Raw genomic sequence first — 17,366 nt, 5'->3', positions numbered from 1 at the left:
CTTCCTACCACTCTGAAAACGTCTTGTTTTCCATTCATAACTGTAGCCTCCTACCCATCCAGAACCATCTCTAAATGGTATATTCATCTCTGAGGATGCAAAGTTGGTGGCTGGGACCTGGGGCCTACGTTGCCAGGGTGCCGAGCCTCTTTTGACTTCTCAACAATGGGACAGCCAGCCTCACCATGAGAATTAGGCAGCAAAGATTCCCCCACCCCCGCCGCACCCCACCACCCATTGATGAAACCAGCAAATCTGCTGGATGGACTGACCGAGTCTGAACCATCAGACTGGGCGTGCAGGCTTCGTGCTCCCGACACAGAACACAAAGGCACAAGACATCAGAGTTAATAAACAGCTTTATTTGCTTTTGACAGCATCGATTTTCTGACATTCTCAATTAATTTGCCATTAAAGTGTGGGAAATTTTCTTAATCATGATAAGAGTTATTAAAAGAAGTCAGAACTAGTATCAGGAATGTGGCAGCCAGGAAGAAAACATTTCTCCTATGATACACAGGATGGAAGCCCCTCATGCTGAGCTGGTGGGTTGGCCCATTTGCCAACAGGTCTCATTCTGTCTCACCATGAGCGCCAAACTGGCGAGGACCGCCACCTCTGGGGCAGAGAAGGCCACTGCTGCAGAGATCTCAAGACCCCCACACGCTCCTCTCGGCCCTCCCTGGGTGTTCACCATCGAATAGATCCAATCTTAGGAGAAATGGGAGTCTGGCCCCCGCTACTGCCTTCTACCCCACCCCCACCCTTACTAACAAAAGCCCTAGAAGTCATTACAATGAAAAAGTGGGTTTCCATGACCCAACACTAACAATGTTCAGTAAAAATGAGGATAATAAACACAAAAGCTTGCTTAGTAAACAGGAGCTCTCAGCATTTGATGCAAAAAAAACAAAAACAAAAAACCTGAAATCGTAAGGCAAACACTGTCGGCTCTGCACATGGTCTGGACAAACTTGGAGCCCTTGACACTTAGATCTGTAAAGCTCTGACCCAGGCATTAAGGCTGTCTGTTGGCTTTCCAGCACTTGCATGGGCAGGGAGGCCGGGTCTTTGCATTATGCTGAGGCTGTCAGCGTTTCTCTTTGGCGTTTATATACAGACACACCCAAGGCTGATGTACTTTTATACATATATGTACACACACACACAGGGGCCTGCTACTCTTTCTTGGAGACTACCAGCTCCACCTCGGGAAGCTGGATGCCAACCTTCGTCCCACTGTCATTGCTGGAAGACGAGGACAGTCGGGACACTCCGCTCCCTTGTAACTTGCCTGCCTCTTCATCGCTCCCAGTCACCTCATAATGACCTTTGCTCTTTGACCCCAATCCACCAAAGGTACCGAATTTCAGCTTTCCATGCTTCCCTTTGACTTTTCCGCCTTCCAGGGACACATCCCCACCTTCAAACTCCAAAGTCCCAGTCGGAGTAGAAGGCGCAGAGAGCTCCCGTTCATCACTGAAGGAGTTTGAGCGGTGCCGAGGCTTCTTACTCTTAAATAAAGAGAATTTGCCTTTGGGGGATGATGTTTCAACGTCGTCGGTGTCTCCTTCCAGAGAACCTAGGCTGGCCTTTGAGCTCTTCAGGTCGCCCTTGGAGCCTGAGATGGATGCTTCCGGGGAGCCAGCGACACCACCTTTCCCTTTAGGTTTGGAAAAATTGAACTTGGGCATTTTGATCTTGGACTTCTTAAGTTTTATGTCACACTCTTCCCACTCACCATCTCCGGCCCCAGCCTGGTGGCCAGTGACCTCTGCTCGAGGGAAGTTAATATCCACCCCCACTTCCCTGCCAACCAGCTCACGGCCAGAGAACGTGAATTTGGGGATCTTCATCTTGGGGAATGTTACTTTTCCAGATCTGCTTTCTGAGTGACCTGGAAACCCAGACACACTCAGCCCAGGACCCTGGAGTCCAATCTGGCCTCCTTTCACCCCTCCTTCTCCCTTTGGTCCTGAGAAATGAAGTCCCCCAGCAATCTTAGGGGCATCCAAGCTGAGAGCAGAGGTGGCCTGGGGTCCCTTGATGCTCAAGTGCCCTTCGTCCAGGCTGACAGCTGGGGCGCTGACACCCCGGGAAACATCCATACCTCCTTTGATTTTCAGGCCCTTCAAGCTGACACCGAAATCTGACTCAGAAGAAGCTGTATTAAGTGAAGGCTCCTTGGTGCTAATATCGGGAGCAGCCCCTTGGAAACCTATTCCTGAACCTTTTAGATCGCCTTTGACTTCAGGACCAGAAATCTGCCCTGCTGGGAGCTTCACATTCACACCAAGCAGCTCCACATCACATCCAGAGGGCTTAATTCCAGGCATCTGGAGGTTTCCTTCTAGGCATTGAACACTGATGCCTGGAAGACCTCCTCCAACAGTGGGACCTGTCATCTCACCAGCGGCCCCAAGGCTCCCTTTTATTTTTGGTCCTTCCAATTTCAAGTCCATGTCTGGTGCTGAGCCTTGAGGGCCAGAGATCTGAGGCCCTTTTAGGTTCAGGGCTCCAAGGTTCACATCCATGCCTGGCCCCGGTAGCTCTCCAGTCACTTGTGGCCCCTTGACGTTCATGTCCAAGTCGGACCCTGGAGTTGAGATGCCAAACTGGGGCAGCTTCATTTTGGGAAGTTTAATGCTGCCTTCGGGGGCCTCCAAGCTCAGATCAGGAGCACCTACTGATACTTTAGGGCACTTGACGTCATCAGAGACAGCCAGGTCTCCCTGTAGGCTTGGTCCCTTCAAGGCCACGTCTGGTGCGCCAAGGTTCAGTGTTGTTGTGGCATCAATCCCAGGCACTTTCACACAGTCTCCTTCCATCCTCACCTTTCCACCTTGACTTCTGAGGTCAACCCCTGGAGTGTGCACCTTCACACTAGGAACAGAGGCATCCAGGTCTCCCTTCAAACTTGGTCCTTTCAAGTGCAGGTCAAGGTCAGGTCCAGAGACTTTTGGCATAGACAGGTTCACTGAAGGTAAGTCTACTTTTGGCTCTTTCAGAGACACATCAGCCCCTTCAAGCCTAACATCGGGTGCACTCAAGCCTCCTTCAAGAGAGGGCAGCTGGGCGTGGACTTCAGCTCCTCCTCTGCCTTCCATCTTCATACCAGGGACACCAATCTTGGGCATCGAAAATTTGGGGAACTTGATCTTCGGTTCTGGACCTTGCAGATCTATATCTGGTCCTTCCAGCCCCACCCTGGGGACCTCACCCTTTATCTTTGGTCCTTTCAAGCTAACATTCACATCAGGGATGCAGGCCTGAGTGGCAGAAATGCCAAACGACGGTACTTTGACTTTCGAATCTAGGCCTTCAATGTTGACATCAGGTGCATCCAAGTTTGCCTGCACCCTGGGGCCTTTCAGGTCACTCTCTATTTTTGCCCCGGAGACATCCATGCCTGGCATCTTGACCTTGGGAGCCTTTAGCTTGATGTCAGGACCTTCCACATGAATCCCCGGTGAAGAGATATCCAGATCAGGGGCCTGGATTTCACCCTCCATTTTAGGGCTAGGGAGAGGGGCCTCGGCTTTAAATTTAGACGATTTGATGTCAAATTCTACATCTGGAAAGTACATTTTCCCAAACATAGGTTTCTTGGTTTTAGGGGATTTCACATCAACTTTAAGCATGGCATTGGGCCCAACAACATTGACATCCATACCAGGACCCTTGAGAGTGGCATCAATTTCACCCCCAGGAACATTCAAATCAAATCCCTGTTTTTTGGCTTTCATTTTGGGGCCACTCATGTGAATTTTGGGCATTTTAAACTTACTTTTCTTGCCCTTGCCACCAACACTAATTTCAGGAGTCTCAACATTCAGCTCTGCCTCTGGCATAGTCACATCCAGGGAAGGTGACTTGAGGTCAGCTTTGGGGCTTTTTGCCCCAAAACCAAACTTGGGTTTCTTAAATTTGGGAATTTTAATGTCTGGACTCTCGACATTAATATCTGGGCTCTCCATGTGTACATCTAAGCTTGGAGCTTCTAAATCAACTTTGGGTCCTTTGAGGTCCACTTCAGCACCTTCCAACTTGGGACCAGAAACCCCAATTTTGGGTGCCTTGAAATGCAAATCAACATCAGGGACAGTTACTTTCGGGGCAGAAATATCCAGCGAAGGCATCTTCAAATTTGGGCCACTGAGCTTGGCATCTGAGCCTTCAAAATCCAGACCTGAACCTTTAAGATCTACTTCTGGGCCTTTGAAAGCACCGTCAGTCTTAGGGACAGACACGTCAAAATCTCCTTTGACTTTGGGTCCTTTCAAATCCAGGTCAACATCAGGCATGGAGATTTTGGGCGCTTTGATATTTATCTCTGGCATCTTGAACTTGGGGCCCTTCAATTTTGCATCTGGACCTTCGATATTCACATCTGGGGCACTGATGTCCATCTTGGGCCCAGAAATATCGAGGTCAGCTTTAGGGAGAGTAACATCCACGTCTGGGCCCTCACCTTTGAAACCAGGCATGCTGAACTTGGGCATTTTCACCTTGGGCATCTTCAGGTGCCAGTCTGGGCCATGGACATCCACATCTGGGACATCGACATCCACTTTGGGCCCTTTGATGTCAATTTCAGGGCCCTTGAGGTCACCTTCCACCTTAGGCAGAGACACATCTACATCACCCTTTACCTTGGGACTCTTCAGATTCAAGTCAATATCAGGCATGGAGATCTTGGGGGCTTTGATGTTCATCTCAGGCATCTTGAACTTGGGGCCCTTCAGTTTTGCATCTGGACCTTCGATATTGACATCCGGAACATCGATGTCCACCTTGGGTCCTGAGACATCAATATCGGCCTTGGGCAGGTTCACGTCCACTTCTGGGCCTTCTCCTTTGAAGCCAGGCATGCTGAACTTGGGCATTTTCACCTTGGGCATCTTCAGGTGCCAGTCTGGGCCATGGACATCCACATCTGGGACGTCAACGTCCACTTTGGGCCCTTTGATGTCAATTTCAGGGCCCTTGAGGTCACCTTCCACCTTAGGCAGAGACACATCCACATCGCCCTTTACCTTGGGACCTTTCAGATTCAAGTCAATATCAGGCATGGAGATCTTGGGGGCTTTGATGTTCATCTCAGGCATCTTGAACTTGGGGCCCTTCAGTTTTGCATCTGGACCTTCGATATTGACATCCGGAACATCGATGTCCACCTTGGGTCCTGAGACATCAATATCGGCTTTGGGCAGGTTCACGTCCACTTCTGGGCCTTCTCCTTTGAAGCCAGGCATGCTGAACTTGGGCATTTTCACCTTGGGCATCTTCAGGTGCCAGTCTGGACCATGGACATCCACATCTGGGACGTCGACATCCACTTTGGGGCCCTTGAGGTCACCTTCCACTTTGGGCAGAGACACATCCACATCGCCCTTTACCTTGGGACCCTTCAGATTCATGTCCACTTCAGGCATGGAGATCTTAGGTGCCTTGAGGTGTAGGTCAGGCATTTTAAACTTGGGGCCCTTCAGTTTCCCCTCTGGGCCATGAATGTCAACATCAGGAGTGTCCATGTCCAGATTAGGGCCTTTAACATCCACTTTGGGTCCTTTCAGATCTCCTTCCAGATTAGGAATGGAAAAGTCCAAATCTCCCTTTATCTTAGGTCCTTTCAAGTTCAAATCAATATCACTCATGGAGATTTGTGGGGTTTTGAAATGGACATCGGGCATTTTAAATTTGGGACATTTGAGTTTCCCTTCAGGACATTCAATATCTACCTCTGGCCCTTTTAGATCACCTTCCATCTTAGGTAAAGAAAGGTCCGCATGCTCCTTTACCTTTGGCCCTTTCAAACTTAAGTCAAAGTCAGGCATGGAGATCTTGGGGGCTTTGATATTCATCTCTGGCATTTTGAACTTGGGGCCTTTCAGTTTCCCCTCTGGGCCTTCAATGTTAATATCAGGAGTATCGATGTCCACTTTGGGGCCCTTGATGTCAATTTCAGGGCCTTTAAGGTCACCTTCCACTTTGGGCAGAGAAACATCCACATCACCCTTCATTTTGGGGCCTTTGAGGCTAAAGTCAAGGTCAGGCACGGAGATCTTGGGGGCTTTGATGTTTATCTCAGGCATCTTGAACTTGGGGCCCTTCAGTTTTGCATCTGGACCTTCAATATTGACATCTGGAACATCGATGTCCAATTTGGGTCCTGATACATCAATATCAGCTTTGGGCAGGTTCACGTCCACTTCTGAGCCTTCTCCTTTGAAGCCAGGCATGCTGAACTTGGGCATTTTCACCTTGGGCATCTTCAGGTGCCAGTCTGGACCATGGACATCCACATCTGGGATGTCAACATCCACTTTGGGGCCCTTGATGTCAACTTCAGGGCCCTTGAGGTCACCTTCCAATTTGGGCAGAGACACATCCACATCGCCCTTTACCTTGGGACCCTTCAGATTCATGTCCACTTCAGGCATGGAGATCTTAGGTGCCTTGAGGTGTAGGTCAGGCATTTTAAACTTGGGACCCTTCAGCTTCCCCTCTGGGCCATGAATGTCAACATCAGGAGTGTCTATGTCCACCTTGGGTCCTGAGATTTCAAAGTCAGTTTTGGACAGGTTCACATCCACTTCTGGGCCTTCTCCTTTGAACCCAGGCATGCTGAACTTGGGCATTTTCACCTTGGGCATCTTCAGGTGCCAGTCTGGGCCATGGACATCCACATCTGGGACATCGACATCCACTTTGGGCCCTTTGATGTCAATTTCAGGGCCCTTGAGGTCACCTTCCACCTTAGGCAGAGACACATCCACATCACCCTTTACCTTGGGACCTTTCAGATTCAAGTCAATATCAGGCATGGAAATCTTGGGGGCTTTGATGTTCATCTCAGGCATCTTGAACTTGGGGCCCTTCAGTTTTGCATCTGGACCTTCAATTTTGACATCTGGAACATCGATGTCCACCTTGGGTCCTGAGACATCAATGTCAGCCTTGGGCAGGTTCACATCCACTTCTGGGCCTTCTCCTTTGAAGCCAGGCATGCTGAACTTGGGCATTTTCACCTTGGGCATCTTCAGGTGCCAGTCAGGGCCATGGACATCCACATCTGGGACGTCAACGTCCACTTTGGGCCCTTTGATATCAACTTCAGGGCCCTTGAGGTCACCTTCCACTTTAGGCAGAGACATATCTACATCTCCTTTCACCTTAGGACCTTTCAGGTGCAAATCAAAGTCAGGCATGGAGATTTTAGGGGCTTTGATGTTCATCTCAGGCATCTTGAACTTGGGGCCCTTCAGTTTTGCATCTGGACCTTCAATATTGACATCTGGAACATCGATGTCCAATTTGGGTCCTGATACATCAATGTCAGCTTTGGGCAGGTTCACATCCACTTCTGGGCCTTCTCCTTTGAAGCCAGGCATGCTGAACTTGGGCATTTTCACCTTGGGCATCTTCAGGTGCCAGTCTGGACCATGGACATCCACATCTGGGATGTCAACATCCACTTTGGGGCCCTTGATGTCAACTTCAGGGCCCTTGAGGTCACCTTCCACGTTAGGCAGAGACACATCCACATCGCCCTTTACCTTGGGACCTTTCAGGTGCAAATCAAAGTCAGGCATGGAGATCTTGGGGGCTTTGATGTTCATCTCTGGCATCTTGAACTTAGGACCTTTCAACTTTCCCTCCGGACCCTCAATGTTAACATCAGGGCACTCAATGTCCACCTTGGGTCCTGAGACATCAATGTCGGCCTTGGGCAGGTTCACGTCCACTTCTGGGCCTTCTCCTTTGAAGCCAGGCATGCTGAACTTGGGCATTTTCACCTTGGGCATCTTCAGGTGCCAGTCTGGGCCATGGACATCGACATCTGGGACACCAACATCCACTTTGGCCCCTTTGAGATCTACTTCAGGGCCTTTAAGATCCCCTTCAAACTTAGGAAGGGAAACATCTACATCACCCTTCACCTTGGGGCCCTTCAGGTTTAAGTCAATATCAGGCATGGAGATCTTGGGGGCTTTGATATTCATCTCTGGCATCTTGAACTTGGAGCCTTTCAATTTCCCCTCTGGGCCTTCAATGTTAATATCAGGAGTGTCAATGTCCACCTTGGGGCCCTTAATATCAATTGCAGGGCCTTTGAGGTCACCTTCCACCTTAGGCAGAGAAACATCCATACTGCCCTTCATTTTGGGGCCCTTCAGGTTAAAGTCAAGGTCAGGCATGGAGATTTTTGGAGCTTTGATATTCATCTCAGGCATCTTGAACTTGGGGCCCTTCAGTTTTGCATCTGGACCTTCGATATTGACATCTGGAACATCGATGTCCACCTTGGGTCCTGAGACATCAATGTCTGCCTTGGGCAGGTTCACGTCCATTTCTGGGCCTTCTCCTTTGAAGCCAGGCATGCTGAACTTGGGCATTTTCACCTTGGGCATCTTCAGGTGCCAGTCCGGGCCATGGACATCCACATCTGGGATGTCGACGTCCACTTTGGGCCCTTTGATGTCAATTTCAGGACCCTTGAGGTCACCTTCCACCTTGGGCAGAGACACATCCACATCACCCTTTACCTTGGGACCTTTCAGGTTTAAGTCAATATCAGGCATGGAGATCTTGGGGGTTTTGATGTTCATGTCAGGCATCTTGAGATTGGGACCTTTTAAGCTTCCTTCTACACCTTCCACATTGATTTTTGGGCTCTCAATGTCCATTCTGGGGCCCTCTAGGCTGATATCTCTTTTTGGCAAATCCACAGCCATTTCTGGCCCTTCTGCTTTTAAGCCAGGAGCACCAAATTTGGGCATTTTCATTTTAGGCATTTTCAAATTCCAATCTGGACCATGAACATCCACATCAGGCGCATCAAGATGAACTTCTGGTGCTTTAATATCTACTTTGGGTCCTTTAAAGTCACCTTCTAAATTAGGAGCTGTAAGATCTAAGTCTCCTTTGACTTTAGGACCTTTCAAATTTAACTCCACATCAGGCATAGAAACTTTAGGAGATGAAATACTTAGGAAAGGCATTTTGAACTTGGATCCTTTCACTTTTCCTTGGACCTCAACATCAGGAGCATTAGTATCAACTTTTGTACCTGTCACATCAATATCTGGCTTTTTAACTTTGACATCCACCTCAGGTGTCTGAACTTTGGAGCCTGAAAAATTAAATTTAGGAAGCTTAAAACGTGATTTCTTTGATTTGCCTTCAAGATTGACCTTAGGACCAGAAATGTCCACTTCTGGGCCCTTTACATCCAACTTGGGAGCTTTAACATCAACTTCTAATTTGGGCCCAGAAACATCAACATCTCCCTTAAGTTTTGTGCCTTTCAAATTCAGGTCAATTTCAGGCATGGAGATCTTGGGCATGTTTACATGCATGTCTGGCATCTTCAGTTTGGAACCTTTTAATTTTCCTTCAGGGCCATGAATGTCAATATCTGGAGCATCTACATCTATCTTTGGGTCCTTGATGTCAAGAGTAGGCCCTTTCACATCACCTTCTATATTTGGAAGGGAAACATCTAACTCTCCTTTCATTTTAGGGCTTTTAAGATTAAGGTCCAAATCTGGCATTGAGATTTTAGGAGCTTTGATGTTCATCTCAGGCATCTTGAACTTGGGGCCCTTCAGTTTTGCATCTGGACCTTCAATATTGACATCTGGAACATCAATGTCAACCTTGGGTCCTGAGACATCAATGTCAGCCTTGGGCAGGTTCACATCCACTTCTGGGCCTTCTCCTTTGAACCCAGGCATGCTGAACTTGGGCATTTTTATCTTGGGCATCTTCAGGTGCCAGTCTGGGCCATGGACATCTACATCTGGGATGTCGACATCCACTTTGGGGCCCTTAATATCCACTTCAGGAACTTTAATGTCATCTTCCACTGTTGGTAAAGACACGTCCACATCGCCCTTCACTTTAGGGCCTTTCAGGTTAAGATCAATGTCTGGCATGGAGATCTTTGGAGCTTTAATGTTCATCTCAGGTATCTTGAACTTATGACCTTTCAACTTTCCGTCTGGTCCTTCAATGTTAACATCAGGGCCTTCGATGTCCAATTTGGGTCCTGATACATCAATGTCAGCTTTGGGCAGGTTCACATCCACTTCTGGGCCTTCTCCTTTGAAGCCAGGCATGCTGAACTTGGGCATTTTCACCTTGGGCATCTTCAGGTGCCAGTCTGGACCATGGACATCCACATCTGGGATGTCAACATCCACTTTGGGGCCCTTGATGTCAACTTCAGGGCCCTTGAGGTCACCTTCCACGTTAGGCAGAGACACATCCACATCGCCCTTTACCTTGGGACCTTTCAGGTGCAAATCAAAGTCAGGCATGGAGATCTTGGGGGCTTTGATGTTCATCTCTGGCATCTTGAACTTAGGACCTTTCAACTTTCCCTCCGGACCCTCAATGTTAACATCAGGGCACTCAATGTCCACCTTGGGTCCTGAGACATCAATGTCGGCCTTGGGCAGGTTCACGTCCACTTCTGGGCCTTCTCCTTTGAAGCCAGGCATGCTGAACTTGGGCATTTTCACCTTGGGCATCTTCAGGTGCCAGTCTGGGCCATGGACGTCCACATCTGGGACACTGATGTCCACTTTAGGGCCTTTGAGGTCAACTTCAGGGCCTTTCAGGTCTCCATCTAACTTGGGACCTGTGACATCCACATCTCCTTTTATTTTTGGACCTGTTAGATTAAGATCAATATCAGGCATGGAGATCTTTGGAGTCTTAAAATGCATCTCAGGCATCTTAAACTTAGGACTTTTCCACTTTCCTTCAGGTCCTTCAATATTCACATCGGGACATTCAACATCCACCTTAGGTCCTGATACATCAATGTCAGCTTTGGGCAGGTTCACATCCACTTCTGGGCCTTCTCCTTTGAAGCCAGGCATGCTGATCTTGGGCATTTTCACCTTGGGCATCTTCAGGTGCCAATCTGGGCCATGGACATCCACATCTGGTACATCAATGTCCACTTTGGGGCCCTTGAGGTCAACTTCAGGGCCCTTGAGGTCACCTTCCACCTTAGGCAAAGACACATTCACATCTCCTTTGACCTTAGGACCTTTCAAGTGTAAATCTACATCAGGCATGGAGATCTTGGGAGCTTTGATGTTCATTTCTGGCATCTTAAATTTAGGCCCCTTGATTTTTCCCTCTGGATTCTCAATGCTCACATCCGGGACTTCAATGTCAACTTTGGGTGCTGAGACATCAATGTCAGCCTTGGGAAGATTCTTATCTACCTCTGGACCCTCTGCTTTGAAACCAGGCATGCTTAACTTGGGCATTTTCATCTTGGGCATCTTTAGGTGCCAGTCTGAGCCATGGACATCGGGAGCATTTATATCTACTTTGGGGCCCTTGATGTTCACATCTGGTGCTTTAATTTTGCCTTCTACCTCAGGCACAGACACATCAACATCCCCCTTCATTTCTGGTCCTTTCAAATTTAGGTCCACATCAGGCATAGAAATATTTGGGACTTTGAAATGCATGTCTGGCATCTTGAACTTGGGACCTTTCAATTTGCCCTCTGGTCCTTTGATGTCGATATCTGGCCCACTGATGTCACCTTTGAGGTCTGGCCCTTTGAGGTCACTTTCCAATTTGGGAACATCAGCATCTACCTCTCCCTTTATCTTGGGACTTTTTAAGTGTAGATCAATGTCTGGCATGGAGATTTTGGGTGCTTTAAAGTGCATGTCTGGCATCTTAAATTTAGGGCCTTTCCATTTGCCATCTGGACCTTCCACAGCTACGTCCGGCATCTCAACATCCAGTTTGGGGCCTTTGACATCAACTTCTGGACCCTTTAACTCTCCTTCCAGCTTTGGGGCAGAAACATCAAAGTCTCCTTTGACTTTAGACCCTTTAAAGTTGAAATCAACATCAGGCATGGAGATCTTAGGGGCATGAAAGTGCATTTCAGGCATCTTGAACTTGGGGCCTTTCAGTTTTCCTTCTGGACCCTCAAGGCTCACATCTGGGGCTTCAATGTCCACCTTGGGTCCTGATACATCAATGTCAGCCTTGGGCAGGTTCACATCCACTTCTGGACCCTCGCCTTTGAAGCCTGGCACACTGAACTTGGGCATTTTCATCTTAGGCATCTTCAGGTGCCAGTCTGGGCCGTGAACATCCACATCTGGGACATCGACATCCACTTTGGGTCCTTTGATGTCCACATCTGGCACTTTCATTTCACCTTCTATCTTGGGCACAGACACATCCACATCCCCTTTCACCTTGGGACCTTTCAAGTGTAAGTCCACATCAGGCATGGACATCTTGGGAGCCTTGAAGTGCATCTCTGGCATCTTAAATTTAGGGCCTTTCAATTTCGCATCAGGACATTCCAGATCAACATCAGGCACCTCCACATCCACACTGGGGCCTTTCAAATCTCCTTCCAATTTTGGCACTGACACATCCACCTCTCCCTTTAGTTTTGGCCCCTTCAGATTCAAGTTCACATCAGGCATGGAGATCTTGGGAGCCTTGAAGTGCATCTCAGGCATCTTAAATTTGGGTCCCTTCAGCTTCCCTTCTGGGCCCTCAAGGCTCACATCTGGGGCTTCAATGTCCACCTTGGGTCCTGATACATCAATGTCAGCCTTGGGCAGGTTCACATCCACTTCTGGGCCTTCTGTTTTGAAACCTGGCACACTGAACTTGGGCATTTTCATCTTAGGCATCTTCAGATGCCAGTCTGGGCCGTGAACATCCACATCTGGGACATCGACATCCACTTTGGGTCCTTTGATGTCCACATCTGGCACTTTCATTTCACCTTCTATCTTGGGCACAGACACATCCACATCCCCTTTCACCTTGGGACCTTTCAAGTGTAAGTCCACATCAGGCATGGACATCTTGGGAGCCTTGAAGTGCATCTCTGGCATCTTAAATTTAGGGCCTTTCAATTTCGCATCAGGACATTCCAGATCAACATCAGGCACCTCCACATCCACACTGGGGCCTTTCAAATCTCCTTCCAATTTTGGCACTGACACATCCACCTCTCCCTTTAGTTTTGGCCCCTTCAGATTCAAGTTCACATCAGGCATGGAGATCTTGGGAGCCTTGAAGTGCATCTCAGGCATCTTAAATTTGGGTCCCTTCAGCTTCCCTTCTGGGCCCTCAAGGCTCACATCTGGGGCTTCAATGTCCACCTTGGGTCCTGATACATCAATGTCAGCCTTGGGCAGGTTCACATCCACTTCTGGGCCCTTGCCTTTGAAGCCTGGCACACTGAACTTGGGCATTTTCATCTTAGGCATCTTCAGATGCCAGTCTGGGCCGTGAACATCCACATCTGGGACATCGACATCCACTTTGGGTCCTTTGATGTCCACATCTGGCACTTTCATTTCACCTTCTATGTTGGGCACAGACACATCCACATCTCCTTTCACCTTAGGACCTTTCAAGTGTAAGTCCACATCAGGCATGGACATCTTGGGAGCCTTGAAGTGCATCTCTGGCATCCTAAACTTAGGGCCTTTCAGCTTCCCTTCTGGGCCCTCAAGGCTCACATCTGGGGATTCAATGTCCACCTTGGGTCCTGATATGTCAATGTCAGCCTTGGGTAGGTTCATGTCCACATCTAGGCCTTCGCCTTTCAAACTCGGCACACTGAACTTGGGCATTTTCATCTTCGGCATTTTCAAGCTCCAGTCTGCTCCTTGGATGTCCACATCTGGTGCTTTGATGTCCACATCTGGAACTTTCATCTCACCTTCTATTTTTGGTGCAGACACATCTAGATTGCCTTTCATTTTGGGTCCTTTAAGATCCAAGTCAACATCTGGCAGAGTCATCTTTGGAGCTTTAAAGTGCATCTCAGGCATCTTAAACTTGGGACCTTTCAACTTTCCTTCTGGTCCTTCAAGGCTCAAATCTGGAGCACTAATATCTACTTTGGGTGCCGAAATGTCTACATCAGCCTTGGGCAGGTTCACGTCCACTTGTGGGTCCTCCCCTTTGAGGCTCGGCATGGTAAATTTGGGCATTTTTATCTTGGGCATCTTGAGGTTCCATTCAGGACCATGAACTTCAATATCTGGGGCACTGATGTCTACTTTTGGCCCTTTGAGCTCCCCTTCCATCTTTGGCACCGTAACATCATATTCCCCCTTTACCTTGGGACCCTTCATATGCAAATCCACATTAGGCATGGAGATCTTAGGGGCCTTGATGTTCATCTCAGGCATCTTAAACTTGGGACCCTTTAGCTTTCCCTCAGCTTCTTCGATATTCACATCTGGAACATCAGTGTCCACCTGGGGTCCTGAGATGTCAACATCGGCCTTGGGCAGGTTCATGTCCACTTCTGGGCCCTCTGCTTTGACGCTAGGCATGCTGAACTTGGGCATTTTCATCTTGGGCATCTTCAGGTGCCAGTCTGGGCCCTGAACAGCCACATCTGGAGCATCAATGTCCACTTTGGCACTTTTAAGTTCAACATCAGGAACCTTAATCTCACCTTCAACTTTTGGCACTGTGATGTCGTATTCTCCTTTTGCTTTAGGGCCTTTCAGATGTAAGTCCACATCTGGCATGGAGATTTTGGGGGCTTTGATATTCATCTCAGGCATCTTAAACTTAGGTCCTTTCAATTTCCCTTCTGGTCCCTCAATGTTCACGTCAGGAGCACTAACGTCTACCTTATGCCCAGAAATATCCACATCAGCCTCAGGCAGGTTCATGTACACTTCTGGGCCCTCGGCTTTGAAACCTGGCACACTGAACTTGGGCATTTTCATCTTGGGCATCTTCAGGTGCCAGTCTGGGCCTTGAATGTTCACATCTGGGACATCAATGTCCACTTTTGGGCCTTTTAGTTCTCCTTCGAGTTTTGGTACTGTTACATCATACTCTCCCTTCACCTTTGTGCCTTTAACATGCAAATCCACATCAGGCATAGAGATCTTTGGTGTCTTGACACTCACTTCCGGCAGCTTAACATCAGAGCCTTTAAGTTTGCCTCCCAGGCCCCCTATGTTGACATTTGGGGCCTCCACATTGATTGTGGACCCTGCAATACTGACTTCGCCTTTGGGTAGTTTCACATCTACGTCCAGGCCTTCCCCTTCAACTCCTGGAGTGCCAAACTGGGGCATTTTCAGGTTCCATTCTGGGCCATGGACCTCTACATCTGGGGCACTGACATCCACTCTGGGGCCTCTGACATCAACCCCAGGGACTTTGACTTTCCCTTCCACTTTGGGGAGTAGGATATCTACACCCCCTTTTGCTCTAGGTGCAGCTGCATTTAGGTCAACATCTGCTATTGAGATACTGCATGTTCCCATTTTCCCAGAAGGACTACTCAGTGTGGGTCCTGCCAGGGTCCCCTCAAGGCTCGGGGTCTCTATGTCCACTTTGGAGCCTTTGATGGCCACTTGCAGGCCTCTGACATCACCTTGCACATCAGGCACTGAAACCTTCATGTCTCCCTTCAATTTAGGGGACCCAAAGCTCAAATCCACGTCCTGCATGGAGATTTTAGGTTTCTGAATAACCACTTCAGGAGTCTTGACTTTGGTGCCTTTCACTTTCCCTTCCAGCCCCCCAACGGCAACTTCAGGCAGGCTGACATCCTCAGACACCCCAGGAAGAGTCATTGCACCTGTGGGCAGTGTCACATCAACACCAGCTCCCTCTCCCTTAGAACCTGATACAGAGAATTTGGGAACTTGCATCTTGGGCATATTCAGTTTGCCCCCAGACCCGTGAATACCAGCGTCAGGAGCTTGAACTTCCACACTGGGGCCAGTGATGGTGCCATCAATCTGCGGCACAGAGATGCCCACCCCTGTGCTCCCCTGTGGCTTGGCACCTTTCAGGCCTAGGTCACCCTCAAGGGATGGCCCGGTGATCTGGGGGCTCTTCAGCTTCCCCTCAAGCCCCTCGATATTGACAGAAGGAGCACCAACTTCTAGCTGAGGGGTCTGGATGTTCCCACCAACCATCAGGCCTGGTTTGCCACCCTGGCGCCCCACAGAGAATTCAGGTGTGGAAATGCTCAGCCCTGCCACTGGTGCCTGGCCTTCAGGCACTGTCGAAACACCAAATTTTGGCACCTTCAGAGTGGGAATTTTAATTCTCCCATTACTGCCACTCTCCAGAGACCGATCCTGCACCTCCACTGCTCCCCCTCCAAGAGAAGACGAGACATCCACTCCTGGAATGTGGACCCCTCCTTTGCCACCCAAGTCCAAGCCCTTTGCACTGACATTGATTCCTGGGCTTCCCACCTTTATCCCAGGCATGGTGACCTGGAGCTTCGAGTGGCCAGCACCTTGGAGCTCTGGTCCCGAAGCAGAAACAGACCCTGCCCAGATGTCCATGACAGAACCTGCAGTAGGAGACACAGCCCCCGAGCCCGAGGGCAATCTGATCACTGTCTTGCCAGGGTGGGTGGCCACATCCACAGTGGAGATTTCAGTCATTTCATGCTGTGGAATCTTGATCTTGAACTCTGGGCTGCTAAATTCGATGTCCTTGGCTCCCTCTCGGCCTGTGACGTCAACAGTGTAGGCCGTGACCCTTCTAGTCACTGTGATGGTGCGGCTCTGGGTCTCCCCAGGATCTCCTTCTATTCCATCCTCTGACCTCAGCCGAGGCTTGATCTTCGTGGTGTAGATGCGCTGGTACTCCTCATCATCCCCGCTCTGCAGAAAGACACGGCCGGCAGAGGTTGCAGCAGGGTCTGAGGAACCCCACATGCCCGGCCACAGCCCAGCTGACAACCTGGTTGCCCGTTCCCCACAGAAGCTGGGACCAGAACGGAGGCCGACGGAACCTCCGGGAGCAGAGCAGGGGGTGCTGAACAAAGGGGCTGACGGCCACATCACAGGAGAAATACAAATTATCTGGGGGAAATTCAGGGAAGCAAAAGCCACGAGGAGTGAAGCAGGGTAGACTCCTGCCTGTGAGGTCTGGAAGAAGGATTTACATCAATTCTAGATTCAAATCGGCCTGTCAAGTCCCAGGGATTCTCTCAATTCTCAACTCACTGGCTTGTTTAATGGAGAAGGGGAATCCTCTCAGGGACTCCTCAGAAAGCATTTGTTGAGACCCCTCCCCGTGCTAGGGTTAACACTTTCACTTTGAGGACCATTGTTGCTTAAATAAACAAGCCATCAGAAGGAGCAAAGAAACATCCCCGGGGCACTTCACTGCCCAGCCTCTGACTCACAGGTGAGGCCAGGGCTCTGGAAGCAGAAAAATGGTGTCTGGGAGGCGGAATGGGGCACCTGTGAGACTATTTGGAAGATTCCTGCTGAGCAGTTGACCCTCCTCCTGGCATCAAGAGCCAGACAGCATGAGTGGGTTCCCAAACTGTGGTGCTCTGAGAT

At 49.3% G+C, this 17,366-nt stretch overlaps 1 protein-coding gene across 6 annotated transcripts in view; it reads right to left on the bottom strand.

Moving 5' to 3' along the window:
- Positions 1-341: 341 nt before the first annotated feature.
- The window catches only part of AHNAK (AHNAK nucleoprotein), a 29,753-nt gene continuing 12,728 nt past the window's right edge, over positions 342-17,366 (bottom strand). For 4 of the 6 annotated variants that reach the window (XM_041721744.1, XM_041721745.1, XM_041721746.1 and 1 more), the window contains exon 5: positions 342-16,679. In XM_041721744.1, coding sequence (XP_041577678.1) covers positions 1,179-16,679 — 15,501 coding nt within the window. In that variant the 3' untranslated portion in view covers positions 342-1,178. The remainder of the gene's footprint in view (positions 16,680-17,366) is intronic. The other 2 variants (XM_041721750.1, XM_041721749.1) reach the window with 2 other exon arrangements.

The sequence above is a fragment of the Vulpes lagopus genome, chromosome 11, assembly GCF_018345385.1.
Source record: "Vulpes lagopus strain Blue_001 chromosome 11, ASM1834538v1, whole genome shotgun sequence".
Taxonomy (NCBI): Eukaryota; Metazoa; Chordata; class Mammalia; order Carnivora; family Canidae; genus Vulpes; species Vulpes lagopus.
This window is presented reverse-complemented; position numbering and strand designations above follow the sequence as displayed.